Raw genomic sequence first — 24,068 nt, 5'->3', positions numbered from 1 at the left:
GAATGGCACAAACGCTCACGAAACGAAACGCTAGTAGATATCTATCCCTATCGCTCTTGCGTATTGGCGCGACAGAGCCGGACTACGTTTCGTTTTCGTTTGGCGTCGGAGAAATGCCATTCGGCTACGGGGCCAGGAAGGTTGTTATAAAATCTGGGTATTGTGTCAAATCCATACTGTGAATGAAGATACTAGGATTATTCGTGCACTTTATTACACTCCCCCGTGCTCGTCTTACGTCGTGCATTACTTTGGACTCTAACTAGGTACTTGAATAACAATTCTAGATAGTCGTATCTAGAGTGCATTTGATTATTTGGATTAAAATCGCGTAATGTATTTTTATGACATAATTAATGTCATTTGACGTATATTGTTTTAAAAATATATAGTTGGTTGGAAAAGGCTTTGTACCATAGAGGTGTAATCCTAAGAAGGTAAGTATTTATTTTGTAGTTAAGAACAAAATGAATATTTTAATGTGAGTATTTGTTTTTTTTTGCCAACCGTACCATTTGCCACGAAAAGTGCACCTTGATAACGATCTCTAGTAATGTATTATAGTGCCGATACTTAGTGTTTATCCTCCGAGTACAGTCGGACCGCGGAGATGCCCGCAGTAGAGAATTGACAACATTTCATATTTTTGAGTACTACTTTTTATTGTTTGGTTTGAAAGAACTTAATACTAAAAGATACACGTATTTTTTTATTTTTCCAAAAACTGCTATTTTAATGAGAAAATCCCTTGTTATTACTACTTCGAGCAGAAAGAGCGTAAGTTACAAACGTCAAGACGCAGCTTCGTGACGTCACATGTGTTGTTTCATACACCTAAGAAAACGACAAAATCTTTTAAAAAAAATAAAGTTTTAACAGTCAGCTCAAACAGTCCGGTATGTTTGACTGTCAAGTGTCACTGTCAACCCATAGTGAATGACTACGAACCATAGACTAAGCCATGAAATTTTTAATATCTTTGCTATGGACTGTGATAAGTGTCACTGTCAAACTCAAGGGACATCCCAACTGGAAGATTTTTTTCTTATAGTGGCAGCTCTAAATCAGCTATTTGACGTCACTTCCCCTTTAAACTATTTTTATGATTTTTTATACTAAAAATACGGAAAAAAAAATTAAAAAAAATATTTATGTGATCTACAAGCGTATATCTCGAAATGGTTTTCGACTTAGGGACATTGAAAATTTTGAAACGTTGTCAATTCTAAACTAGTGCCAATGGACTTTGAGCTTCGGTACAATGGTTACATTTCACTCATGAAATTTGAACCTTCGACACAGGATTAGGGTCCATTTAAACTTGGCAGAACCCAGAGTCTCAAATGCGATATATATTTGATTGTACACTTAGCTGCAGTATTGTATTAATGGGCATTTTCGCGAGAACAATCACCAAAAATATTTTTTCTAAGGTAGGTAAATTTTATGTTTTTGTTACTCAGAATCACAAGCCCTTTCGATCCAGGACAAAAAACAATGGACAAAAAATGGTCCTTAAATTTTCTATTATTTTGTATACTTTCCACTTTGTAACCCCTGTACAAAGTGTTTGAAAAATGGTAACAAAGTGGAAAAAACAAAATTGGAACGCTTTTTTTACCCAGTAGGATCGAAAGGGCTCGTGATTTTGAGTAGGAAAGACATTAAATTTACATATTTTGGAAAAAAAAGGATTTGAATCTTTTCTCGCGATAATGCCTTAATATTACTCTTCAAAGGCTGTAAAAAGATGTGACATGCTCTTCTTACGAGTATAGCTAGTCTTATAGATAGATGTGTCATACTGGTCATTATACAGAAGAAAATGATGGATACCACTTGTATTTAGGGTTTGATGAATAACGTGGTAAACTAAATGGTTCCAGGCTGCATAGATATGTGGACAGTTATGGGAGAGCCAGCTGAGGCAACTCGGGACGCGCATCGAGATATGGAGGGCTCGCACGCTTATATGATTCTGACGCAGGAGGACTCAAGCATGGTGAGAAATATTATAGATGCTTTTAACCGACTTCAATTTGCGTTACTATACCGTTTTTGTGCTAGTACCACTGTATCTTGATGTTTACCATGATTGTAAACAAAATACCTACCTGATGGAAAATAAAAGGCGAAAATACGTGATAAAAAACTATAAGCCCAAAAATTTCAATACTTTTCACATTTTGACGCCAAACTTCAAATTGTAACTTTGAAATTCTTTTAAATTCTGAACATTCCTTGTCTGGTGATAAAGCTTTACGGCTCAGCCACGACATTGGTCTAAGCGCGACAGCGGTGAGCGGCGGCCAGCGAGACACAGCGATGGGACTTTTCATTCGCACGTATGGCTACCGCTCACATCAGTTCCATTGCCACCAAAACGGGGCTAGATGCTGGGATCCTAGAAAAATCAAGTGAACTTTTAACCGGCGGTGTGAACGTCGTGCAAACGATTACTAAATTTAAAAAAATCATACTTTTTTCAGATCCTACAAACTGGTCAGGAGATCAACGAGGTGGACAACAGTGGTTTCATGACGGGCGCGCCGACCGTGTTCGCTGGCAACCTCGGCAACAACAAGTTCATGGTGCAAGTCACTACCACGGCCATCCGACTTATCAAGAGTAAGTAGTGTTCTACTTACCTACTCGCCTTCTTGGGTACAAAGCACTGGAGGTTTCAGCCCGCATAACACATTTTTAATTTTATGGTAACGAATATGTGTTACAATGTATGTGGCGATATCACAGTATATCGAGCATGTATATGTATAGTATAGTAGTATGTATAGCGGCAGCGGCTGGTCCATACAAGCCGATTCCCACCGGCTTGCCTAAGCCAGCGTTCCCACTTAAGCGTCGCGTGTCTCGAGGCGCGCAACGGACGTCCGCGCCACGCCACCTGAGTGAGATTCAAAAAACGTCTCCTCAGTACATTTTGTATAGGAAGGACGTAAGACGCGCCCCAGGTGGCGTGGCGCGCGCCGAGACACGCGACGCTCTGATGTGGCCGGTCCCTAAAATTGATTACTAGTAAAGTACCTAAGGTTAAGGTAGGTTTCTTTTTGTTCAGTGTTGCCTAGCAGAAAGTTTCACCAGCCGCCACTGATGTATAGTATGTTTTGGTTAGATTGGTCAAGATAGTGGTAAAGATCAGATTGGTCAAGCACGGACAGATCTAGTGCGAAAAGGTTTTCCCAAGCGCGGATCCAGCTTCGTGCCCCCCCGGGGGGGGGGGTCACGTGGTAAAGCCTCAGGCCCGAAGGGGGGGTCACGTGGTCTATTTGTATGGCCAACCTAGGCTCCGGGGGGGGGGGTCCTGACCCCCATGACCCCCCCCCCCCTGGATCCGCGCATGGGTTTTCCTTCGTATTTTTCTGGAAACGTTCGTATTTGTCATGCTAGTTCAGATAGCGTCAGTACATCTTGTACTGAGACTGATTGAAATAGCATGACACGTTCGTACGTTTCCGTAAGAATACGAAGGAAACTCTTTTCGCACTACATCTAGGTACATTGTTTTGTTATACAGGGGTCTGCTCACAGACCAACCCCTATAGACATCCATTACAAGACGACTCGCGGTCACCAGCCTTACTTGTATTTGCCATGATATAAGCGCGGGCGCTCGCCGTGCCCGATCAATAACGACCAAGTAACCGACCCGAAAGCAGCTCGTGTTTTTCGCAATAAAAAAATTGAAAAAGGGTATTTTGATGCCTTAAAGATGTCCACCTGGCTGTGATTGGCCACTTACGCGTCAGTCATACTTCTGTCCCTTTTCATCTGGCGCGACTGCCCGCCGTCCTTGAAACGGCCAATCACAGCGCGCTAAACACATTCCCCTCCCGCTCCTCGCGCCCCAAGCACTGGTGATTTGTAGCACGCACAAAATTTACAATATTGGCACTCTATAGGAGGTTCTCTGTGGGTCTGCTTTGCTCTTTTTAAGTCTACAAGATAAACCGGAGTTGTAATAAAAATAATTTTTAAGAAAAAAAAACCGTCGCCTTTCGGGTTCTGGTGAAAGTTACTTGCGAATGTTGGATTATGTAGAAATGTGTAGGTATTTTTTAAAACTGCTTTTAATGCTTTAATTATTAGATGGCAACATAAATGAATATACGTATAACGTTAAGGTTTGAGGAGTTTCCTCAATTCCTCATGAATCCGATATTATATTATAAGAAATCGAAGCTTGACAAACTTTGACTTGAAAACTCAATATGCTTAACAAACATAACTAAATAAATAAATGTCACTGTTCTGAACTTAAATGCATGCTTTTCTTGCAAAAATACCAAAGTCACTTATGAGTGTGCCGTTCAGATTTGAGGAGTACGGTTCTGACTATCATCAGCAATTCCGCTGCACCAAATGTCACTGTTCTGGATGAAAGTGCATGCTGTTCTTATAAAAATACCAAAGTCACTATAAGCGTGCCGTTCAGATTTGAAGAGTTCTATTCTGGCCATCATCAGCAGTTCCACTGCACCAAATGTCACTGTTCCGTACCTAAATGCATGCTAAGAGTTTTGAATGATTCACGGTTATTTTCATTAGACTTATATTGACCGGGATATAGACCGTGATTACCTTTTTGATTTTTGTCGAGCTCCCGATATTTCGACGCAGTTGCATGCATCATGATCACGGAAAACTGACGAAGGCGGGTGGATGTTAAAGTTGTATAGACAGCGCGCGATCTACCCTCCTTCGCGCGCGTCGGCTGCGTTCACTTTCAGCGTTACCACTGGTCGCGTTCACACTCGATGGTCTGTCCAAACACACTACACTCACAGTGTCACTACGTTTGTTCAATTCTGACTTCACCGGTTTTTTACACAAACAAATCACTGGATTCCATACATTAGATAGTTTGAAGCCATCCTCACGATTGAAATTTTTTCAATCAAGAAAAAATCAAAATCAAGAAGTCAAGTGAAGTCAGAATTGAACAAACGTAGTGACACTGTGAGTGTAGTGTGTTTGGACAGACCATCGAGTGTGAACGCGACCAGTGGTAACGCTGAAAGTGAACGCAGCCGACGCGCGCGAAGGAGGGTAGATCGCGCGCTGTCTATACAACTTTAACATCCACCCGCCTTCGTCAGTTTTCCGTGATCATGATGCATGCAACTGCGTCGAAATATCGGGAGCTCGACAAAAATCAAAAAGGTAATCACGGTCTATATCCCGGTCAATATAAGTCTAATAAATGCATGCTGTTCCTTTAAAAACACAAAAATCACTATATGTATGCCTTTCAGATTCGAGGAGTTCCCTCGATTTCTCCAGGATCCCATCATCAGAACTGGGTTCTGAGAAAAATGGGACCAATCTGCATATACATTCAATTAAAAAAAAATATTTCAAAATCGGTCCAGTAACGACGGAGATATCGAGGAACAAACATTAAAAAAAAAAAAAAATAAAAAAAAAACATACAGACGACTTGATAACCGTCCTTCTTGAGATATGAGGCGACGGTTAAAAATAGGTATTGGCGGCTCTGGGTCTCCTAAAGCTGATGATTTCTACTACGGTTGACTCTTGTCAAATGTCATGTTTGTTTTGTTGGTAGTAAACGTTCTCGCTGACTATTTCCAGACGGTGTTCAACTGCAGTCGTTCCAGTTAGAGTGGACAGCGCAGTACGCGGCCACAGCGGACCCGTACATATGCGTCGTGTCTACCTGCGGCCGCGCGCTCGTGCTCGCGCTCCGAGAGTTCCGCACCAACCAGTCCATGGTAACTTTCTGCATACGACATGTTCTTGCTAAGCCAATTATATGACATTTTAGCCTCTAAAATTGGTCAATAATACACCAAATCTGATGTCGGGTTATCTAGCAAACGCGGCCTATATCTAAGAATTAAAATCTGAGAAAAATTTGACAAATTATTGATCGACTACAGCATGGAAAGAATCAATTTATTTTAAATTTTTGCTTTCATACCTGACACGTCACATCCGCTCGTTATTAATTCATAGTTGCGACTATGTACTTGTGAGTTCTTTTCTGCACTTATAACGAAATCTTGGTACATTACAGACCGCTCGCCTGGCGCCGACCAGACAGCCGGTGCCTCACAGGCCGGCGCTCGTGAAGGCCGTGCCGTACAGGGACCTCAGCGGGCTGTTCACGTCGGCAGACTTGGATAGTGTTCAGGTGACTTAATAAAAACTGGTTTTGAAAAGCTTATCATTCTTACCAAAGTAAAATAATTATTTGTAATTATGTAGTCACAGTCACAGTGCAAAAAGTGTCATCTCGATACAGGCTTATCAATAAAGATCGTTATCAAGGTGCACTTTTCGTGGCAAGTGGTACGGTTGGCAAAAAAAAACAAATACTTACATTTAAATACATATTCACTTTGTTCTTAACTTCAAAATAAATGCTTTCCTTCTTAGGATTACACCTCTATGGTACAAAGCCTTTTTTAACCAACTATATATTTTTAAATCAATATACGTCAAATTATGTCATAAGAATACATTACGCGAAGTGTATATTATTTTAATCCAAATAATCAAATGCACTCTAGATACCACTATCTAGAATTGTTATTCAAGTAGTTCAAGTCAAAAGTAATGAACGAAGCCAAATCTGTTGAACAAATTTTAGTTATTTATTCAATGTAATTTAGATAAGTAATTATAAAAATGTATATATTTCATAATTTGTTAAGTATATTGGCCATTTTTTTTGTCAAAGTTGTCCACTCCAGTTTTTTATGGATTTGGAAATTTGTTTGTGGTTTCCACTTAGAATCGCGAGCTCTTTAAATTCCAATAGGAGAAAAAAAGTGTCCCAAGATTTTTTTTCCATTCCGTTGCCATTTTATCACACATTTTGTATGGCGGTAACGGAATGGAATGTTCAAAAAATGTATGGAAATCTTGGGACATTTTTTTTCTCCTATCAAGATCGAAAGAGCTTGCGATTCTGAGTATTAATCGCGTTAAAAATACCCATGTTACAAAAAAAGTGGGGTGGACAACTTTGAAAAAAATGGCCCATATAATGTTTTAAATACTTGTGTATTTGTTTTTTTGTCAACCATACTCTGCCACCAATACAGCACGCTGATAACGATCTTTACTTATCAATCAAAACTTCCTACACAGTGGCGCCCTTGTTATGACGCGGAATTTTTACCACAACTCTAGGTACCACACATTAGTTTACAAGGTTCACCAAAAGATGGCGCCACAAGCGACGTTTACCATTAGTTACTCCGTTTTTCTAAAATATCTTTTGAAATGTACCATAAAGTGACTTAAAACTTACGTAATACTTATTTCATTAGGTTTATCTATGATTGCAAATGTTTTTTAGTGACATAGTGACGGTTTATTTATCAAATTCCATACAAAACTAAACCTATGTTCTACAACACGCTTTAGAAATTTTTACAGTGTCTAAGTATATATACGGTGGCGGAGCTACTAACCGTCGGAGGTGTGTTCTTTAGTGTGATGCCACTACTGTCCGTATAGATCGCTACTAGTTAGAAGATCTACAACAGCTCGTGACGTCACGCGCTCGTTGCCTGGCTTCGCTCCTTGTAACGTGCGCTGCGGACGGTCGCCCGCGCGGCTGCGACGTCTTAGCGGCGCATGTTCCTCGGGCGGCCTCAAAACTTACGCGGTATTAGTTACATGTTAGCTTAGCTCCGGTTAAATTTCGAGCACTTCCATAACCATGGCGGCGAGGATACTCGATTGCCAGCTTTTTGTGAAATTTGATGGTGTACGTGGACGGACGGTGTACTCTTTTTTGTCAGGCTGATAATAAGCGTTTGTAAACTTCGAACACGCTGAGCGAGCAGGTGCCAGGTAGCAATCTGTGAAAATGGTCTGTTACACAAGGCAACAATCAACATGCTTTTTTTTAAATATTACGTCGGTACCCTGTGTGGTGACGGGTTAAGAATTTCACCACCCCTTTCTTCCCGTGGGTGTCGTAGAAGTCGACTGTGGGATATGGGTTAAATTGTGGCGTAGGCGAGAGGCTGGCAACCTACCTGTCACTGCAATGTTACAATTTGGATTTCTTTCAACCCTTTTTGCCAATAGTGGCACTGAAACTTAGTAGTTCATGTGCTCGGCCTACCCCTTTATGGGATACAGGCGTGATTATGTATGTATGTACTACGTGAACTACGTCGGTGGCAAACAAGCATACGGTCCACCTGATAGAAAACGGTCACCGTAACCTATGGACGCCTGAAACTCAAGCAGTGTCACATGCGCGTTGCCAACCCATTAGAAACTTGTACACTCCCTCCCTTTTGTTTAAGTTAACAACCACCGCCATTCAGGGATTCGACTGTTGTAGAATCAGACACTGTATTTATGAAGTCCTCTTTTGTTAGGACTACCCAAAAAATCTTTTTTTAGAAAGCTTATACGGATTTACGGAACCCTACGTCCGTCCGTCTGTCACAGATTGGAATAAACTGAAATTACAAGTATTTTCTACGATGAACAAACGTTGGCGCGATCTAACTTGCTCACAGCGCCATCTATCGGAATATTTGAACATCTTTATACCTACTCTTGCTAAAATATTATGAATGTTATTGACAATGATGATTATATGACTTTCCTTGTAGTGATGCCGAAATATCGGTATTCTATTTTAGAATAGAATAAACGTTTATTCTTGAACACAGGTAAGACTAAATACACATAATAACAACAAGACAGAAAGGAATGAAGTGCCACGAAATGGCCTCATCTCAGCGTGTTGCTGGTGAAGACGTCACCAGCAACACGTTGCGCGTTGTATTATATAAACAGCCAACCAATTTGTTTGAAATTGATGTTGTCGTCCGCGCGGAAACGCTCCCTGAAGTTAACACATATTAGTCCAGTGCGGATCGCTCCGCGCAGTAGGTCCGCGTGACACTATAACCACCCTTATTTGACTGGTCTAGGCATGCATATATACATCACCATGCATTTAAGGGTTAAGTTAACAACCACCGCCATTCAGAGATTCGACCGTCGTAGATTCAAACTGTTACGAAGTCCTTTTTGTTAGGACTACCCAAAAAAACTTTATTTAGAAAGTTTGTACGGAATTACGGAACCCTACGTCCGTCCGTCTGTCACAAATTGGAATAAACTATGAAATTACAAGTATTTTCTACGATGAACAAACGTTGGCGCGATCTAACTTGCTCACAGCGCCATCTATCGGGATATTTGAATATCTTTATACCTACTCTTGCTAAAATATTATGAATGCTATTGACAATGATGATTATATGACTTTCCTTGTAGTGAGGCCGAAATATCGGTATTCTATTTTAGAATAGAATAGAATAGAATAAACGTTTATTCTTGAACACATGTAAGACAAAATACACATAATAACAACAAGACAGAAAAGAATGAAGTGCCACGAAATGGCCTCATCTCAGCGTGTTGCTGGTGACGACACGTCACCAGCAACACGCTGGGGTGGTTTTAGGGCATTGATTGTATTATATAAACAGCCAACAACATGATGTACATCTTGGACATTTATCATAGCGATCCGCGCGACCAATTTGTTTGAAATTGATGTTGTTGTCCGCGCGGAAACGCTGCCTGAAGTTAACACATATTAGTCCAGTGCGGATCGCTCCTCGCAGTAGGTCCCCGTGACACTAAAACCAGCCTTACTTGACTGGTCTAGGTATGTAATACTATTAATGTTTTTTTCAGGTGAAAGGCGAGTTCACGGGCAAGATGAAAGGCAAGAAGAACGTGAAGGCCGAGGGCTTCCAGCCCGACACGGTGTACGAACTGAACGACGAGGACGAGTTGCTGTACGGTGGCGACCAGACGCCCGCTTCTATGGCCAGTGTGAGTTCACTTTAATTAGTAGTATTGTTTTTTTGAGTTCCAGTCCCGTTCTACAAAAACTTTAAAAAATATAAATAGTTTAGTTACCTACAAAACCTTATGTCGTAATTGGTGATGTACTTGTCTGTCTCACTTCTTTCTTAGTTTTGATTTTATATTCATGCCAAAATTATAAAAATTACCTAGGGCTTCAAGTGCGTTGTCTTTATAAGAGTATTTGTATTTTAATTGTTCAGTATTCGCGACGATATCAAGGCTTCAAAATGAAAATGGTATTGGGAGCTGCCCAGCTTTTGTCACTGGGTACGACATTCTCCTGTCAGTTTTGCGGTCACGGCTGCCACTCTCTCATTCGATTAACTAGTCATTTACGGAACTGCCGCACTCTTATGGACGTTGCCAATAGTAAAATGATTATTGTTGTTAGAAGCCAACGATGACTGTATGCATCCACGCACCATTACAGATAATGTTAGCGGAGCAGTCCAAGAACCCGGGCGTGCCGCGTCGCGTGTCCCGCTGGTGGAAGCGCCATCTAGCGGAGCTCAAGCCAACCTACTGGCTGTTCGTCGTCCGCAACAACGGCAACCTCGAGATATACTCGCTGCCCGAGATGCGGCTAAGCTTCCTCGTGCGCGACGTGTGTGCGGGCGAGAGGGTGAGTGCGAGAGGGACGGGTAGAGAGTAGAAAGAGCCTTTCTACTGCTTGTGCTGAACAAACAGGACAGATTATGTATTTCGACAATTTGAGTGCTTCATTTGTCTGGGTTATCTGTATTTCGGAATGCGAATGTCTTTGTGATGAGGTTAAAAACCAAACAATGATTCGGATATATCTCAAGGCTATGACAATTCACTGATAGACAAATTCGCTAAAAGTAATAGAAAGTTTTGGTATGCTGATATTATTGTTTGATGAAAAAATTTTAATACTTATTTTCATATTTGTGAGGTAAAATTTTAGCTCATTAAACAAAACTTTTATCTTGATTTTCGATTGTTGTGTCACCTGACCCTCTGGCATATAACTTGCGTTCAATCCCCTGTCTCTATACTTAAAGCGCAAGCTTGTAAGGCGCAAGAACGCAAGCCAGGATTTAAACTTAGTTGTGTAATTTAAAATGAATGTGATTTTCCCCCCAGATACTGGCCGACAGCCTGGAATCCGTCCCGCAGCCTTCCCAAACCGAGGACGAGGAAATGACGATCCCTCAGAACAGCGAAGTGGACAAACTTAAAGAAATGCTAGTGGTCGGAGTGGGACATAAAGGCTCGCGCGTCTTGCTGCTTATGCGGTGCGACGGAGATACGCTCATGATATACCAAGTAAGTGCACAGTAACACCAAATATATACATAATGGTATACTATTATACTCTCACTAGTCTCACTCAACATTCTGTATATTTTTTACATGTAAAATGGTGCAATAAAGAATATTTACTTATTTACTTATTATCGTACGGAGAAGTGCATGGCATATCCCATTCGGACATGCGTTTGCAAAAATGTTTATCTTATCTGTGTAAAGTATGCACACTATGCGCGGACTTGAAGGGAAGAAATAAGAAAGAAGGCAAGTTGTGTCAACCCTAATAATTGCTACGTAGCAGAATAAACAATTAGGATTCGCCCAAAATAAACAATGTTTTTTTTTTTAAATTTATTTACTCAAAAAAGGTTACACAGTATTATTCTAATTATAGTATTTCCGCCAAACTGTATGACAGTTTGTTGGCGAATGCAAGCACTCACTATTATTTCCTTATCGTCTACTGTGTAAGGTAGGTAGCAACAGCAACACACTTGTCCGACCAGCTGGTGGCCATTATCTAACTACAAATACAAAAACAAGTTTTGAAGGCGGTCGGAGAACTGTGAAACCATTGCACAATTTTGATGCTGATTCATACTTAATCTAATTAAACTACATTACTTAGGTACTAATTCTAATGTCTAATTGATACATTTACGCTAACCCGATTTCTGATAATTATCTAATAAAAACTTTTTTATCTTATTTTTGAAGGACACTAGGCTATTACAATCGTTATGACATGGAATAACATTAAATATTCTAGGTATTAAATAGTATCTAGTCCTCTTACCGTAATAGTTACTAGCCTGCGGTTCCATAAAGGTTTTCCTCGCTACCGGTAAGGATCTTAGGGAACTAGGGTACGATTTAGGCGTTTTGAAATTTGAACAGTTAAATTGATTGACTGCTAGCAGAAATTTAAATTTTTCTTGCACTGGTAATACATTACATTTTTTAAAAAGTGTTTCATAACGTTTATTACATTTCTCTCGAGTTTTTTTATTTACTAAGGTTTTAATTAATCGAAGTTGAAGATTGTATATTCTATCTATTTGTGTTTTAAAAGTCCCACCATAAACTATGAGTCCGTAACTAAAAACTGAGTCAGCTAAAGCGTGATACAAAGTATACAGGGTCGCCTTATCAGTGAAGTGCTTTATATTATTGAACCTACATAAAATGGACCTCAAATGTCTGGAATGTCTGGAAGTGGGCTTTTAGTTATGTTTATATCATGTCTACTTGCGATCGCAGACACATTTGATCCCAATACGAGTAAAAAAACATACTTCAAACGTTTTGTTACTCTACCATAAGAAATTGTATCTGTGATCTTTAAGTGTGTCGTTTAATTACAGGCATACAAATACCCACGCGGCAACCTCAAGCTCCGTTTCTCGCGGATCAACATAGCTTTCCCATTCGGCTACCAGAGCGCCACCGTCACGTCTAGCGATGACAGTTACGAGGCATCTATGTTACGAGACAACGTTCGACAGATGAGGTATTTTGGTATGTATAAATTTTTTTTATATCTATGCTAGGGACTTCAAAAGAGTTGATTGAAATGTAAATCGCCTTTTAATATAACTTTTACGGTTTTATCCGAGTTTTCAAAATAGCTTTAAGCAGCAGTTTTACTCCTCTAGTATTCAATTACTTACATGATCTATGCCTATTGCTACAGGTATAGAAAGCAATTTTAGTATTTAAAGGATTTTCGAGAGCGTAATGTAATAGTTACTAAAAATATCCAAATTTCCTTACAATCACATAACACTGAATATAAATTTTATTAATTGATATTGGTTACTGAAACATATTTTTTCAATCAGTATATCATCTTCTACTAGTAGTCATAGAAAACCACTTCGTTATTCAAGGGATTTAATGTGTTTCTTTCAGGAAACGTAGGCGGTTACAATGGCGTATTCATATGCGGACGAACGCCGTACCTGCTAGTACTGACAGCTCGTGGGGAGCTTCGCGTGCACCCGCTGTGCCCCGAGGAAGCCCCTGTATCCACCTTCGCGCCCTTCAACAACACCAACTGTCCGCAGGGCCTGCTCTACTTTAACGCCAAGGTGATATAGGACCTCGCGAAAACTTGATCCGTTATTTTGACAATCCTTTTTAACCCCCGACGTAAAAACGAAGGGGTGTTATAAGTTTGACGTGTCTGTCTGTCTGTCTGTCCGTCTGTCTGTCTGTCTGTCTGTCTGTTTGTCTGTCTGTCTGTGTGTGTGTCTGTCTGTGGCATCGTAGCTCCCGAACGGGTAAACCGATTTAAATTTAGTTTTTTTTGTCTGAAAGGTGAGTTAGTCCGATTTTCATGAAACATGGCTAAGAACACTCCGTTCTTAGCCATGTTTCATGAAAATCGGTCTACTATGTCTCAGTCGGGGGTTTTTTCAAAATTTAAATTTTGATGTGTTTTGACGCTTCAAAAAATGTATGTAATTTTTATAGTAGACGGTCGGCAAATACAATAGGCTACTTGCCTAATCAGCTTCTTTTTAACAACTATCGAAACGAATTTGACCGACTTGCTAATATATGGAATTTATATGAAATTGAATTGAGTGACGTCCCTGTTAACTCAGTTACTTTATATATTTCTACCTAACTTATTAAATAGAAATTGGATTTAAAAATAACTTCTCTCCATGTTTTTCTTCTAATTATCTGATGCTTTATTTCGTGCATGGTATAAAATATTTTATTTTAATTACAGTCAAGTTCCCTATACAGTACTTGAACGCTCTCTGTTTGCACGGGACCCTAACGGCCTAGCCACGACATTGGTCTAAGCGCGACAGCGGTTAGCGGCAGCCATACGTGCGAATGAAAAGTCCCATCGCTGTGTCTCGCTCTAATGTATGGACGCCGCTCACCGCTGTCGCGCTTAGACCATTGTCGTGGCTGAGCCGTAACTGGGCCTAGCAGTACTGATAATCCTTGGATGTTGTGGCGATCAAAATGCAATCTGGCTCTGTTGCGCCACTACAGAAAAGCGAGCGAGCGGGAGAGTCTCACACCCATATGCTTACGTACGTTTCGTCACAATCAATATGTTTACAAAGCGTAAGCAATTGTGACGTTGACTAGAATGACTATAGTAGGGTAAACTTGCCTCATTCGGTGACACGCCTAATTCGGTGAAACAACCAAAAATCGTCTTTCGGAATAGTGCTTCAAAGCTTGTATTACCGAATTAGGCGTGTCACCGAATGAGGCGAGTTTACCCTACCTATAGGTACTCGCAAGGAGCTTGCTATGGTTACTATGTGAATTTTGACTGATAACGAAACAGTTTGATGAAAAAAAGCGGACTTGTTATGTGAGAGTAATCAATCGTTTTATGAGTTGGCTAAAGATTTTTGTTAATTTCAGTCTGAGCTCCGAATCTGCGCGTTACCGACCCACTTATCATACGACGCGCCGTGGCCAGTGCGAAAAGTGCCGATCAGAATGTCACCGCATTTCGTCACATACCACATGGAGTCCAAGACCTACTGTCTCGTGGCCAGCACGGCCCAGTCCACGCAGACGTATTACAAGTTCAATGGGGAGGATAAGGAGCAATCTGAAGAGAATAAGGGAGAGAGGTCATTATATAATTTATTTAAATTAAATACTTTGCTTCTATAGTCGATTTTTAAAGTGCCAGTGCAACCTGCCCGAAACGTCGCGTTCGACCCTTGTGTGACTTTAGAAATTAAAATGTTCTATTCTTCGATTTTATAACATTATGTCGATTCTCAAATCTCATTAACTTTCAGTTGTAATCACACATTAAATTATGAAATATGTCAGTTCATCTATTCGCCACAAGATGTCGCTAGTAGTCACTGTTAAATATAAATGTTTCAGGTTCCCGTATCCGATGTTGGAGCGTTTCAGCGTGTGTCTATTCTCGCCGGTGTCGTGGGAGATCATCCCCAACACCAATATCGAGCTGGACGAGTGGGAACACGTCACTTGTCTCAAGAATGTGGCGCTGTCTTACGAAGGAACGAGGTACAATCAATGATATAGTCTCAAAATACTCGGACTTGCAGAAGTAAAACAGATTATTTGAAATTTATGGTACAGATGTAGTGCGAAAAGATTTGCCTTCGTATTGTTACGGAAACGTAAGAACGTGTCATTCTATTTCAGTCAGTCTCAGTACAAGATGTACTGACATTGACTGAACTAGCATGACAAATACGAACGTTTCCGGGAAAATACGAAGGAAACCCTTTTCGCACTACATCTGTACAATAAAGCAAGAATACCACTATTTTACATTATTGTTGCAGTGTTGCAAGTAGTTTAACTATTCGTCACAAGGTGGCGTTAGTTGTTCATTTGTAGCAAAGAGGATCGAGTATTATAGAGAGTTACTGTAGAAGTAAAATGTGTAATCACAGTGCATAGACTGCCATCTCTTGACACAGGCTTAAAACTTTTGAACCTCAGTTTTGACAGTTTGGCCCATATTCTTAGCTTGATATGTTTCAAAGTGTCAAATATTAATATTAACGCCATCTAGCTGAGCGTACCCCAAAGGTGTAATGCCATCTAGGCCATCGTACCTTTTTCTGTATGGTACTGAGGTACGTTTTTTTCTTAGAATTTATCTGTCTATACGGAGTTATATTTATTTTATGTCTTTGTTTGTAGTAAAGATGGGATTAATTTTTTGTTTCTTTAGGTCGGGCTTGCGCGGCTACATAGCGATAGGAACAAATTATAATTACAGCGAAGACATTACGTCACGAGGAAGAGTAAGTATAGATGTCTTGTCGTTTATAACCTTTTTACTTTACTGTCCATAAAACTCTACACATTTAAACGCAGGTTTCGGTACAACGGCTACGAATAACCAGTACCAACAAAATATTGCTAACATGTTTCTAATGCTACGTATACAGGGTGCCCGGTAATTAATGGACAACCTTTTATCCACCAAGAGGGCACCTTATACTGGTCCAGAAAATCGACTTTAAGGTTTAGGAAAAGTCGCCTGGTTTTCGAGATTTTCGCACTTTTTAAAATTTCAATGGATATTAATGGACAACCTTTTAACCACCAAGAGGGCACCTTATAGTGGTCCAGAAAACCGACATTAAGGTTTAGTAAAAGTCGCTTGGTTTTCGAGATTTTCACAATTTTTAAAATTTTAATATTACTAAAATTTTAAAAAGTGTGAAAATCTCGAAAACTAGGCGACTTTTACTAAACCTAAAAGTCGATTTTCTGGAACAGTATAAGGTGCCCTCTTGGCGGTTAAAAGGTTGTCCATTAATTACCGGGCACCCGGTATAGTCCATCTTAGACCTTTTTCTCCTCACATACATTTCAAGTACATTATTTGACTGTTTCAGATAATAATCTACGATATTATCGACGTAGTGCCCGAGCCGGGACAGCCTCTGACCAAGAATCGTTTCAAGGAGCTGTACGCCAAAGAACAGAAGGGTCCCGTCACTGCGCTCACACAAGTGCTGGGTTACCTTATATCCGCTGTAGGACAAAAGGTAATCAACACGGAATACTTGTTTTGATTTTGATCTTTCTTTCTTCGTCGGCACCAAAGACATAAATGTAACTCCGTATAGACGGATAAAGTCTAAGAAAAAAACGTACCTCAAAGCCCTAGAGAAAAAGGTACGTTGGCCTAGATGGCGTCACATCTTTGGGGAACGCTCGGCTAGATGGTGCTTGATGGTGCTAATATTAACATTTGACATTTTAACACATATCGAGCTAAAATAAATAAATATGGGCCAAATTGTCAAAACTGAGGTTCAAAAGTTTTAAGCTTGTATCGAGAGATGGCCGTCTATGCACTATGATTTTAGTTTGACAGTAACTCTCTATAATACTCGATCCTCTTTGGTCGGCACCTTATCAATATATATACTTGCAATATAATGATACTAAAATAAAACTCTGTATAAAATTGCCTTGATAAGAAAAATAAACAGTCTTCATTGAACTGTCTAACGCCATATCTTTGATCCGTTTCTGATTTCCTGGATCTACTCCCCTTCTAAAATAATTGGCTATGTGTTTCCGCGGAAAATGTCTAACGTAGACGCGCCTATGCCGTAGCAAAGCGCTCGGCCAAGCAAAACGACCGCGTTGGCATGACTGAGGCACATATGCATCAGTCATTTGCCGCTCTAGGACATTGCCTCGAACTGCGCCTCATTGTGTGCGGACCTGCCTAATGCTGCATGTTTTTACAAGCTTTTATTCAACTTACCTTGTTAGTATGTTAGTGTGCGTCAAAACGTAGAAGCTAAATTTGACTCACTTCCTGGTTTCCGATTGAGCTGAAATTTTGCACACATATGTAAATCACGTGACAATGCAATATTATGGTATCATGGAGGTGATCTGATGACGGAGCAGAAAGGTGGTCATAGGAACTCTGTCATGAAACGTCGTATCCCCATTGAGTAAGGGGTTTATAGAAACGTCTCCGAGAGCATTAGATGACTGTTGAAAGAAAGGTATAATCGGCGATAAAAGCTTGTGCCAAAAATGAAATTTTTGCAAAAAACTTATTTACCACCTGTGACAAGAATGAAAGTTTTGTGATTGGATATACATATGTATAAAAACAAGTACGCTTATGTGGTAATGTTTTCACAGATCTACATCTGGCAACTAAAAGACAACGACCTAGTCGGCGTGGCGTTCATCGACACGCAGATATACGTGCACCGCATGCTGGCCGTGAAGAACCTGGTGCTGGTGGCCGACGTGTACAAATCTGTGTCGCTCCTGCGCTACCAGGCGCAGCATCGCACGCTCAGTCTCGTCTCCAGGGATCTCAGGACTGCTCAGGTACATGAGACTATCAAGTATCGGACATATAAAAGACAATTTTTATTTTATTTGGGGACACCTTACACAGATCAACCCAACCCCAAACTAAGCTAAGCTTGTACTATGGGTGCTCCGTGACGATATACTTACTAAATAGAAAACATCCATGAATCAGGAACAAATATCTGTGCTCATCACACAAATAAATGCCCTTACCGGGATTCGAACCCGGAACCGCGGCTTAGCAGGCAGGGTCACTACGCACTAGGCCAGACCGGTCGTCAGACAATGATGAAGTTATGCGTAGCGCGCGGTCCTAAACTGGGTGCCGATAGCACTAGTTCCCAGGTAATAGCTCTAAATATCTCTGACTGTTAGTTTCTGCAGTTGCCACTCACTACTAGATGGCGCTAGTAGGTGTGACAAAATTGTAATCACGGAAACATTAAAAAAAAATGTTCTTGTTCTAAACATAAAAGTCGTTTTCTTATAATAACCTAGTTATTTTCATTGATTTCAGATTTATGACATGGAGTTTATGGTCGACAACACTAATTTAGGTTTCCTCGTGTCCGAAGCGGAGGGTAACTTCGTCATCTTCATGTACCAGCCGCAAGCGCGTGAGAGTTACGGAGGTAATTTATATTGTATTTTTACCTAGGTTCAGATTTAAATAGGACGATTCGATACTAGGTACAATACAGGACTAAATCGTGTATTTAGGTAGAATTTATATCAAGGTACATACATACAATAAGTGCAAATGTTATTTAAACGTCAAACTTCGAAATTATGACATTGACTACCATCGACTTAACCCGCGCACAGGCGAGGCTATTGAAGTCGTTGCGAACTTAATTTGGTATGGCTCTACCAACGCGTTATCAAATTGTCCTATTAAGAAATAGTAACACACTATCGAATAAGTGCATACTTAATTGTTATTTGTCTTTTATAGTCCGCTTATGTTGGACTACCCAAAAAAAAAATGGTTTAAATCGGAACCATTATTCCGTCTGTCTGTAAAAGTTACATTGTAACCGAAAACTACTAGTACTTTCTGTAATAACAAAACGTTTGCGTCATCTAACTTTCCTCGAGCGCCATCTAACGGGGTATTTAGAAAACTGATAGCGGGACTATGTGACAGTACCTTCTTTCTACCGATACTACCGTAGTATTCCACATAATTATCCATGTATGTAATTAAGTTTGTATTTGTTTCACACATTTTACTTCATGGCAGAGTGAGACGTAATGACTATTATAAATAAATACGTTTATTATAAATAAATTATGTAATCAGTAAATAATGTAAAGACATGGGGCCTATTGCATAACAATTTACAACTTGTATTACAAGTGGAACTCTCTTTCTTATAAAATGAATTGGAGGGGGACTACCGCTTGTAATATGAGTTGTAACTTGTTATGCAATAGGCCCATGGTCATTTATGTTTCTTTTAGTTTTATGAGTGTCATCCTCCTTGGGTTATCCCGGCATTGTCACGGCTCATGGGAACCTAGGGTCCGTTTTGACAACTTTTTTAGTTTTATGAGTAGTTATAATTTTTTTGTACACGCTATTTTTAAACAGTTGAATATATATTTAGGTCAGCGACTGATCAGAAAATGCGACTACCACCTCGGGCAACAAGTGCACTCTATGTTCCGGATCAACGCGCGGTCAATACCCAACAGCGTGCATCGGCGGCATGCCACCATGTACAGTAAGTAACTCAACCTTTCAAATATAGGATTTAAAATAGTTTCTGGTAGTGATGGAGGCATGACAAATGTTTTGCAGTAGAGCAAGGTCAAGTCAGTTAGCATCGATTTTCATAGGGCAGACTTTGCTTGGCCATCTACCATACTGTAATGGATTATCATTGCCGATGGTGAGGAGACGAGACCCCTTTAGAGCTTTGGTCTTTAGCAAAGAGGATCGAGTATTATAGAGTAACTGTCAAAGTAAAATGTGTAATCACACTGCATAAACTGCCATCTCTCGACACAAGCTTAAAACGTTTAAACATCAATTTTGACAATTTGGATCACATTCTTAGCTTGATATGTGTTAAAATGTCATATATTAATATTAGCGCCATCTAGCTGAGCGTCCCCCAAAGGTGTAACGCCATCTAGGCCAACGTACCTTTTTCTATATATGGTTCTGAGGTACGTTTTTTTCTTAGGCTATAGCTGTCTATGCGGAGTTACATATGTCTTTGGTTTTTAGTTAATATAGTTATTTGACAGCTTGTGTTCGTTTTTCCGTAGCTACACTAGATGGCGGCGTTGGCTATGTGCTGCCGCTGTCCGAGAAAATGTACCGGCGGCTTCTCATGTTACAAAACGTTATGAACAACTACTGCTGCCATCTGGCGGGGCTCAACCCGCGCGCTTTTAGGTAAGAATTTACTGATAAGCTTGAGCTGGCCCAGCCCAGTGTGTATTTTTACGTTTTTTCTTTCAATCGTTGACGTTCCGTACCGTCATTTTCTCTCTCTATTGCTCTTCCGTATTGGTGCTGGCGCGTCACGCACGGAGCGTCTTTTATGTAATATCGTTCATAGAAAACTACAGCTGAACTGCCTTCATTTATTTTTTATTTATTTAGGCTCTGAATAAATAAAAAACCGTGTGTGGGTTATTAATTGCCGGCTAGCGTGACACTGGCTTTATAATTTGTCGAGTGGAGCTCCCGTTAATTGTGTTCGGAAAAAAAACATTCTTTGTTGATCTGAAATTCAATTATTTACGAGTAATGGTATTATGTCAATGATAATGGAATACTATTTTTTGCCCTAATTTTGGCGTATATACCTAATTGTGTCGATTTATGAGCTCTCGACGGTTTATATTTGACTAACATTGTATACACAGGACGTGTCGTTTCATGAGGTTTGTATGTATACTTGTGACATCCCCACAGGACATACAAGTCGGCGCGCAAGCCCGCCGGCGGCGGCGCAGCGCGCGGGGTTCTGGACGGCGACCTGGTGGCGCTGTACTGCGGCCTGCCGCACGCAGACAAGCACGACGTCAGTACCCTCGCATAAGTCCCATAGTAGTTGTAGTAGTAGGGCGTTTTCCAAATTAAATCCCGAATATCGAATTTCACCAGATCTACGGGCCGATTTTTGAGTCTCACGCGTTCGAATTCAGAAAATTGTGACTGAAAATAATAAGCAAGTCACCGTTTTCAACCGGTATTTTAGTGACAAAATCCCGTATGCGAGATTCATAAATCGCCCTCCTGGACGTGTTTGGGTTCATTCTTCTCAGAATCACGAGCTGATTCGATCCCGATGTTAAAAAAATTTGTCCTAATTTTTTTTCCTTTTACGTCACGATTTTATTATGAACTTACTACGAACGTGACGCATTGGAAACTCGAATTTTGTATGGAAACTCTGGGACACATTTTTTTATCGTCGGTATCGAATCAGCTCGTGATTCTGAGAAGAATGAGCCCAAACACGTCCAGATCTGGTGAAATTCGATATTCGGATTTAATTTGGAAAACGCCCAGTAACTCTTACAAAAACCCATTAAAAATAACATGCATTGAGATGTGAAGTACAAAGGCGAACTTATACCTTTGAGGGATCTCTTTCAGTAAACCTTTGAGTAAATGAGAGAAAAAAGTTGAAAAGGGTAACAAATTCCGCTATTTGTACAACAAGGTACATACAATAATAATATAAGGTGGATACATAGTAACATGGTTATTGATTTTTAAAGCTACCCAAAATATGTAGAGTACCTAATTGAAAAGGAAAGGAAGGTGTATATATCGTCACTACTTTTAAAAAAACTTGTATCTTCGTCTGTCAATGAAAAGAAAATTGTAGTAAGTATGTATGGAATGCATATAGACTTACTGCGTTTTAACTTTGAGGAACAGCGTGAGATACGAAATTTTTTAAAAGTAGTGACGATATGTATGATACCCGTGCGAAACCAGAACGGGTCGCTAGTACTTTATATTGAAACAAAGCCTCTGGGACTCTCTCTGGGAGAGACCTTAAGACGCTAGTTAGAAGGTTGCGCATTTACTATTTGTTGGTTTGTTTGTTTATTTATTGGTTGTTATTTTATTTGATTCAGCTTAATAAAAATATTGTTTAAAATAATTTTATTTGTACGCAAAGATATAAAAATAACTTCATTATTAACCGACTGTGGTCCATATTAAGGGCGGATACAGACAAACTGCAACTCGCATTGGAACTGCGCACGTTGTAGTTAGTGTACAGTCCGTTGTAGAAAACCGTTAATAAAATTCCTAATTATTTGTTTCAGATTGCGAAGAAAATCGGCACCAAAGTTGAAGAGATAATGTCTGACCTCTTCGAGATTGATAGACTGACGGCTCACTTCTAATTTCTACTCACTGTACATAGCTTTAGAAATAAACTAGTATTATTATTACCTATCCGTTTATTTTCAAAAACCCTCTTAACCTCCTCAGTCCTCGTATAAAAATTTTGTACATATTCCAATAGTACATTACGATACAAGTGCGTAAAAAAAAAGGAAGTTCGAAACGAGTGGCGATAAATTGTTACGAATTTCCTTTTCGCACGTGTATTGTACGACGTTTTTCAGTACAGATGGACCTCCAAAGTTACGACCTGGCATATAATGAATCACTTCTAGCACTAGTGCGTAAAAATAGCACCATCTGTACTGAAAAAAATATTTTGACCTTTTATGGAGTAACAGAAGATTCCAAATTCAAAAGCAAAACAAATGCAAATGCAAGAAGTTAAAGTTTAAATTATATTGTCTACACTTATCATGTGACACACACTTTTAGAAACAGTAAATAGGAGTGTACAAGTTTCTAATATGTTGGCAACGCGCACGTGACACACCTTTGAGTTGCGTCCATCGGCTACGGTGATCGCTTTCCATCAGGCGGACCGTATGCTTGTTTGCCACCGACGTAGAACAAAAAAAAACACTCTATTTTCATTCTCACGAAGTATTGAAATTGTGGTTAATTTAATAATCAGTGTGTGGATTGAGTGAGCACCTTCCAAAAATAAAAAAAAATATGCTGATCATTTAGTAAAAGTTCTAAAACAATTGTAAAACGAATCTCCGAATTTGTAAAAAGATAAATCAAAAGATACAGCCATTAACATGTGCTCACTCAGTTCTCACAAACTACCAACGAAAACAGTGAATATATTCATTTAACATATAATATTTATATACTAACATTTAGTAAAAAATAGGCCAACCTACCTCTATAAATATTAGATCACCTAGTTACGTATTTAATTTTTTACAAATAGTTTCTTATGCTCACTTAATCCTCACACTTTTGAAAAGCCGAATTTTGATGAAAAACATAAGATTTATACCGCTATTACATGTGTATAGTTTAGTAAAAGTGAAATGGGAATTTGTAAAATACAAAACGAACCACTAACGTGTCAGGTTTTTTTATAATAAATTTTTGTAAGTGCTCACTCAGTCCACACGTTTTGAGAAAGTTAAAAATGTAAATATCTTACGATTTGTAGCACCTAAGACACTCGAAAGTACTTCAACATTTAGTAAAAATTTTTACTAAATATCCACCATCTAATATTTTAAATTCGTTGTCTGGTTTTAAAGATATTCAGACGTAACTTTTCTCATACAAATGTATCAAGTAGGGTGACCACACTATGTCGGCTCCTGATTTTCCCCACCTTCCCATTGTCATATTGAGATTGGGGAGTTTCGTTCAATTTTGATAATAGTTTATATTAAACTAATACCATATTAATTCTCCATCTGCAAACTGTTTTTAAGTTATGTTCTTGGCCTAGTGATGATGTGTATTGTGTAATTTTTATCGACGTCAGGATAATAACCATATCGACATCTATATCGCTCGTGCGTACTGGCGCGAGTTTAATATAAACTATTATCAAAATTGAACGAAACTTCCCAATCTCAATATGACAATGGGAAGGTGGGGAAAATCAGGAGCCGACATAGTGTGGTCACCCTACTTGATACATTTGTATGAGAAAAGTTATGTCTGAATATCTTTA

The 24,068-nt window shown here is 39.5% G+C and overlaps 1 protein-coding gene across 2 annotated transcripts in view; it reads left to right on the top strand.

The window, feature by feature from the left end:
* Positions 1–22,450, top strand: part of LOC125241377 (cleavage and polyadenylation specificity factor subunit 1) — a 31,819-nt gene extending 9,369 nt beyond the window's left edge. For both annotated transcript variants that reach the window (XM_048149847.1, XM_048149838.1), the window contains 19 exons: positions 1,887–2,002; positions 2,490–2,628; positions 5,614–5,753; positions 6,059–6,175; positions 9,727–9,867; positions 10,334–10,525; positions 11,011–11,193; positions 12,543–12,696; positions 13,090–13,268; positions 14,578–14,792; positions 15,058–15,204; positions 15,884–15,956; positions 16,557–16,709; positions 17,833–18,027; positions 18,530–18,644; positions 19,623–19,739; positions 20,290–20,419; positions 20,945–21,053; positions 22,318–22,450. In XM_048149847.1, coding sequence (XP_048005804.1) covers positions 1,887–2,002; positions 2,490–2,628; positions 5,614–5,753; positions 6,059–6,175; positions 9,727–9,867; positions 10,334–10,525; positions 11,011–11,193; positions 12,543–12,696; positions 13,090–13,268; positions 14,578–14,792; positions 15,058–15,204; positions 15,884–15,956; positions 16,557–16,709; positions 17,833–18,027; positions 18,530–18,644; positions 19,623–19,739; positions 20,290–20,419; positions 20,945–21,053; positions 22,318–22,398 — 2,696 coding nt within the window. In that variant the 3' untranslated portion in view covers positions 22,399–22,450. The remainder of the gene's footprint in view (positions 1–1,886; positions 2,003–2,489; positions 2,629–5,613; positions 5,754–6,058; positions 6,176–9,726; positions 9,868–10,333; positions 10,526–11,010; positions 11,194–12,542; positions 12,697–13,089; positions 13,269–14,577; positions 14,793–15,057; positions 15,205–15,883; positions 15,957–16,556; positions 16,710–17,832; positions 18,028–18,529; positions 18,645–19,622; positions 19,740–20,289; positions 20,420–20,944; positions 21,054–22,317) is intronic.
* The last annotated feature ends 1,618 nt before the right edge of the window (positions 22,451–24,068 follow it).

This window comes from Leguminivora glycinivorella, chromosome 2, assembly GCF_023078275.1.
Source record: "Leguminivora glycinivorella isolate SPB_JAAS2020 chromosome 2, LegGlyc_1.1, whole genome shotgun sequence".
Classification (NCBI taxonomy): domain Eukaryota; kingdom Metazoa; phylum Arthropoda; class Insecta; order Lepidoptera; family Tortricidae; genus Leguminivora; species Leguminivora glycinivorella.
The sequence above is the reverse complement of the archived record's forward strand: the minus strand, read 5'-3'. Positions and strand labels throughout refer to the sequence as shown.